General features: G+C 43.9%; 1 protein-coding gene across 1 annotated transcript in view; it reads right to left on the reverse strand.

Annotated features, from left to right (window-relative positions):
- Window positions 1-6,070, reverse strand: part of RHPN2 (rhophilin Rho GTPase binding protein 2) — a 31,139-nt gene extending 25,069 nt beyond the window's left edge. The window contains exon 1 of the mRNA XM_054296364.1: window positions 5,983-6,070. Within this exon, the coding sequence (XP_054152339.1) occupies window positions 5,983-6,045 (63 nt within the window). The 5' untranslated portion in view covers window positions 6,046-6,070. The remainder of the gene's footprint in view (window positions 1-5,982) is intronic.
- Between the last annotated feature and the right edge of the window lie 336 nt (window positions 6,071-6,406).

Raw genomic sequence — 6,406 nt, forward strand, 5'->3', positions numbered from 1 at the left:
ATTGTAATTAAGAAATAACTTCTGATTGTGGTGGTGTGAATTGTAACATCTGGACTGTCTCACCCTTCACATGAGACTGAAAATAGAAGTTTTTAAAATGCCTCTCAGTTACCTCATCTCTAAGTCAAAAAAGAGCTTAATCTGACAAAGGTAGAAGTCTATGTAGAGAACAATGAAAATAACCAATATCTGAAAAAAACCCTCAAGAAATGCAGTCTGGGAAAGACACTCCCTTGTGTAAAGCACAAATTCTGTATACTAAAAAGTTTTTTAGCAAACAGGTCCAAGCAAGTGCTTAGTTTTGTCTTCCTCCATGCAGAAGATCCCTTTCCCAAACAACATTTCTACATAGTTCACATCAGAAGTCTAGTCATGATAAATGCAAAAATCATGACTGTTTGCCAAACAATGAGTAATGGCAGTAAGTATTCGACATTAACATAAATATGCTTCACAAAGTAGTGGTTTGAACTTTTAAAGATGAGCCACAGTGTCTGAAGGTGACACAGAGTTGAAACTGGGTGTGCCTCCTTGCTGAAAGGAGAACAGTCCTTTCCAGCCTGTGCAGCTTGTCAAGCCCAGCAGTGTACACAAATGGCCATATCCTCCAGGTACTTAAACATGCATGTTTAAATAACAACTATGGATGGAACTCTGCACACATCTGCTTTGGTTCTGGCAGCAATCCTAGCAAACAGCATATTCACACCAGTATTTCTGCAAGTCTTGCTAAATTGTCATTTCCTTAGTTTCCTGCAGTACTATAATTAATGGCTTTCTGTGCAGATTACCACTAGTTCAGTTTTGAAAATTTAGCTGTAACTGCCGATCCTTCAGAAGCACAAGTTTTATCTGAGTGTTTTGTTGTTGCTGTTTTTTGTTTTAATAAAGAGGTTGGGAAGATCTGGTCTTCCAGAGCCTGGTCTACTTGTGCTATGAATTAAGTTTTTTATAGTTCTAAGCACCTGACCCAAAGATCAATACAAAGTTAAGTAAATAATTATTGTATTAGACCCCAAATATGTATTCCCTACATGAACTCCATCTTGTCACAACACTCACTAAGCAAAATTTACCATTCATATTTCATCAGAGATGTCTGTCTCTTGACTAACCAAGTTTCAGATGATTCTTAGTTTCACATGAAGGCCTACTTTCTGCTTTAGGTTTTATGAATTTGTATATAATGAGTGGACTTTGGATGACAAGGGTTATGAATCATTGCAAAGTTGTTTCTGTCCTGCCAGACAAGTGGAAAGAGAACAAATAGCCAAATAAATATTCCTGTGGCAATGCTAATGTTGATGGTTGCCTGGCTACTAATGACTTAAAAAGAACCCCGTGAGCTAAACCCCAGTGGAAGGACAGGTGTGGCAGGTTGGTAAACTGATACATTAACAACAGGTGGGGGGAAGCCCTGCAGAAAAAAGCTCAAAAAGCGGGGAAGGCTACAGAGTTAATTAGGGAAGTGCTGATTCATGAGCTAGTTACCATACCTTATCATCATTTTCAGTCTGGTGCTTCACTTATGGAGCTGCCTGCTCCTACTTTTAGTCTTCTTCCCTGACACAGGGGACTAATACACAGTCATTCTTTCTGAGCCAGCTGGGTCTGTGTGATAGGGATCTACCCTCACAGATGAAAGCAAAGCTTAGAAAGAGAATAAAATTATGCACCTTTGTTCAACTGATCAGAATCTAGAGATTTATTAAGCTAGCTGTCCTCTGTGTAGCACAGTGGACTGCTATCCAGAGCAGCCAAGCTGAAGCTGGGATGTTTCACGTTGAGCCAGCCAAAGGTAGAGAGCTGCAGAAATGTTAACCATGGAAAACTAACTGTGGCTTCTTCTTACCATTTATTGCAACTTTCTAGTGAGACAACTTTGAAAATATGGCCAGTGTAAGGTGTTACAAAGCAGTGAGTCAGGGTGGGAAAAACAGAGTAGAAAGAACTTGCTGGGTATCTCTTCCCTGCTCTGCTCCTCCCACCAAAAAACCAAGCAAGGAAAACAAAAACCACCCCCAAACAAACAAACAAAAATAAGGCAGGCACAGCCCTACTAACAGGTTATCACACAAGCATGGCTGGGTGAGCAGTATATTAAAAAATACCCTGAGCTCTGTATGTTGATGTGCCTCAGAGATATTTACTCTGCAAAAGCTTACTGGAGTGGTGTACTCTTAAAAAAAAAAAATTAAATAAAAGGGGATAACTGCTTGAAAAAGAAGGCTGTTTCACTAATAAGAATTCAAAGATAACTAAAAAAAACCCAGGAAGACATTTGAGAGGGCAAACAAGCTATAGAACCATGGCAGGTGTATAAAATCACCATGGTTGGGAGAAGCATCTAATGGGAGCAAAGCAGCACATGACCTGCTTTAATTACTGTTGGTCTGTTGAAAAATGCTTCCTGTCTAAATGCTTCTAAAACAAATTGTTCTTTGCTGTTACCATTAGTTTTGTCATTATTTTCATAGACAAGGAGGACTGGGGGCAGAATTTGGATGGATGTGTGGGACATGCACGGCTGATTCACGGACTGCTGTCAGTAACAGTGCAGGAATGTGAAACTCCACACAGAGTAGGTCAAGACATGAGGCTCATGGCCCAAGAGCTCTCACACCACCCAGGAGAACAGGTACAGTGTGCCCTGGCAGTGTACACTGAAACAAGCCAAGATAAACACAACAGCAGCAAAACCAGTTCCTGCTACATTATCAGCCCAGAAATTAAAGTTCCAGGCAGAAGCTCTATCTTCTCTTTGATGGAAAGCAAGGTGCTTCCTCCCTTTTGCCATACCCTCTTCAGGACACCACAAAGGATATTTTTTGTTGCTGTCTGTTTTGCTTTTAGAAGTAAAATTCTTCTCACGGGTTTGGTTGCAGATATCAAAGAGCTCAAGAAGGTTGTTTTGGAAGGGCAATATAAGAGGAAGTGAATGGAGCAACAGTGATAGAGTTGTATGAACCCTGTGTGGCTGCACAGGTAATTTCCTTAAAATTAGGTGATTAAAAAAGAAAAAACACCAACAAAAGACACACCAGCACTAAGCCAGCTCAAAGCATCTTACAGGTTTAAGGAAAAATTTGATTTTGTACATATAAATGATAAATTTTGCCACAGGAAAAAAGGAGATAGTGGAAAAAGGGTCAGGGAAAAGGGAAAAGGTCCATGTGGAGCAGCTCTGACATCACTGGAAGGGAATGGGGAGGGTAAAGCTGAGAAAGGGTGCAAGTGGACTTCAGCTCCTGGCACCCATCACATCCCAGACTCATGGCAGAGTCACTTTTTAGTGTGGCACCAGAAGTCAAAGCAGGAACCATGACTGTGCACCTGTGTCCCCATTTCTGGCCAGTCACAGTTTTATGGGGCCCCCTCCCTACATTAAAAAAAAAAAAAAAAAAGGCACTAAGCAAAAGTTAATTAAATAAGTTGTTTTACATATTGCATCTTGGGCATAGTGAGGGCTGCTTTCTGGTATGCTGTATTTAAAATTTCAAAAAGTATAATACATAAAAGAGCAAGAGAGACTTTGAGCACAATTCCCATAGTAATCCATTCATCAAAATAAATTATCAAAAGTTTTGATAAAAGCCAATTTGATATGGTAAGAATTGCCCAATTTTTCTCAATTATAAAATTTCATTGTGCACAATATTCATAGAAAGTATGGGAGGCAAGCTCACTGTGTAAGAGTGCTTGGAAGCCACGTTTGAGCAGGACTGATGCAAAGCAAGTGTTTTCACCCTGCTACACAGCTTACAGAACAAAAGAAGTCAATTAAAGAAGTACCTTTTGACCTAAAAACACAAGGACTACCCTTGGAAAGTGATGTGATTCTGCACCAACAAATGTGATAAACCAACCCTCAGATCTTTTCAGGAAAACAAACAGTGTGATTTAGGAAGGAAGGAGAAAACAACACCAAGATAGTTGGTGTTGTTTTCAGAGGGGAAGGGGGGAAGACCCAAGGACACCCATCCAAAGCTGTCACTAATCTCAGTCACGTGAAATCACCAAGTTTACCGTTCACGGGGACATGCAGATACCACATTTAAACAATCTCCGCGGGTTCACAGCTTGTACCTGGTTAAAGATTCCAGGAGAGGGATTGTTTTGATCCATTTTTTTTGTGTTTTGTTTTCCCTCCCCCTTCACCTGGAACTTCTAAATCAGAATTAAAGCTCTGATTTTTCAGACCATTCAACTAACATATAACAAGATATACTATTTTCCTTCTTACTTTTAGAGACTAAAGGCTTTGAGCATCTAGCCTAATCTCAAGTTCATAACTTTATTAAAGACACTTAGGAGCTGGCAGAACCTTTCCAAGATCTGAGGGAACAGAGGCAAGCATGTGGCTCATTCAGATTTTATCAGATCCCCACTTTTTCTTTACTTATGTCTTAAAGCACTAAGTAACAGGAGAGATGCTCCTGATTAGGTATTAAATTGATCTTACACTATTTTCATATATGAGAAAAACTTCATTCCTATCCAATAGGCTTTACACTGATCTAATACTGTTTCAGCGACCATAACTGCAACATAAAACAACTTAATTTAAAACTAAGTCTTTTAGCAAGTCTGAGTGTAGATCTACTACTCTTATGACCTGAGGCACAACTTGGCTACTAAACCTCAGTTAGTCCTTATCAGTAACTTAGTTCATGAAAAATCAACTTTTTCACTAACATGCCTCAAGGCAGCCTATGAGTTTCCTACAGAGTAGAAAACATAGCTATGAAAACTAAGCAATTACAACTTGGCCACATGGTATGACTGGGAAAGACTGCTAAAGATTGAAAGTTCTGCTAAATACTAAGAAAAAAGTGATTTATTGACCAAATATTATAATAGGATTACTCAAATGAGGAAGCCAGACAACATTTGGTCCAAGTTTTGTTTCAGTCTCTCTAGTTATTTACAAGGTGGTAGTGATTCCTTGCTGCATGGCTGGCACAGGTAAAGCTCGGCTCTTTTCAGCTAAAAACAGTTCCTCTGCTAAAGGGCAATGTTCATGAATTTGACAAATACTGTGGCAAAAAAAATCTAACAGCCTGTAAATACGGCAACAAAGCCAAGCCTATGGGCGTCCTTGCCAGGTAATCCAGGTGGTTGCTAAGTGCGCAATGGGGCTATTTCTGCGCAAAGGCGAGCAGCAACAACCTGATGTCTGCAGTATTTTTTTACCCCCTCCATAGACTAGGCAATTCATGGTCTTGGATCCGGAATCTACACCAAAACCCCCATGGACCTATGGACGGGATTTACAGCTGCTGAGAACTTAAAAACAGCGAGGGAAGGCCGAAGCAGAGCTCTCTGAAAACGGCACTTACTGCCTGCCCTTTACGTCCAGTGAAGTTCACAGAACCCCACAGGGCTGCGTTACAGGCGATACTTAACTCTAATTACTGTTGTGCAGAAAGAACTCAGGTGCAGGTTATGGCATAAGCCGCCCAGTCAGTCTGAAAAAGTAATTAGGGCAGATGTTCATTAGGAACTTCCTAATGAATCTGTTAACTTCGTTACCTTACTCCAGTAAACTTTCTTACAGGTACATACGGCAATTTACTAGAAAGCGCGCCAGGAGACGCAGCGAAACCGGGGAGGAGAGCAGGGGGGTGAAATAAACAAAGACAGCAAAAAGACGGCGGATAAGTACAATTTGACTCATTTTGGGCAGCTACGAGGGCTCAGTCCTTCAGGGAGACGCCCAGCTCAGAAGCAGGGGAGGGCTGCGGGATCCGAGCGGCCGCGCTCCCTCAGGGCCAGGTCCCCATCCCGCCTCCCTGAAGGCTGCTCCCCACGATAATGGGCTGCCATATGACGGAGCCCACAGCGCTCCGCCGGGAGAAAGCAAACCCAGAGCGGCGGAGAGGGGACCCCAGCGCCGAGCCGCCCACGGGAGGCGCTGCCCCGGGCACACAGCCCACTGTGCACGCAACCCACCCGCCCCGGGCTGGCCAGCGAGCCTCCCACCTTCCGAAAGTAGCCGTCCCCCGCCGGCTCCGCCGCCTGACGGGGCAGCAGGGCGTCTGTCATCTTCGGGCGGGCTCACCAGCCGTCCCTCTGTCTGTCTGTCTGTCTGTCTGTCTGTCCGTCCGCCAGCCACTGCTGCGAGACGAGCTCTCCTGTGCGAAACCACGACCCTGCGGAAATGCCAGCGCTGCCCCACGGCACCGCCCGGCCCCACCTCCGGTGGTGGCGGGGAGGAGCTGCCCCGCCCCACGGCGCTGCTCCTCCGCCGCCCAGTGGTCCAGCGGAGCTCCTTGCAGCGACCCCCGGGTCTCGTCCCGTAGAAGAGATGCCCGGTGGGGTGGCTGACGTGCCCCTCGTGCGGAGAAGGGCGGTGGCTGTGGCTGACTGAGAGCTGTACCCTGCAGCGCGGTGGCGGCTCGGCTCG

The sequence above is a fragment of the Melozone crissalis genome, unplaced genomic scaffold (genome assembly GCF_028551555.1).
Source record: "Melozone crissalis strain CALT ecotype California unplaced genomic scaffold, PUWL_Pcris_2 ptg000007l_1, whole genome shotgun sequence".
Classification (NCBI taxonomy): domain Eukaryota; kingdom Metazoa; phylum Chordata; class Aves; order Passeriformes; family Passerellidae; genus Melozone; species Melozone crissalis.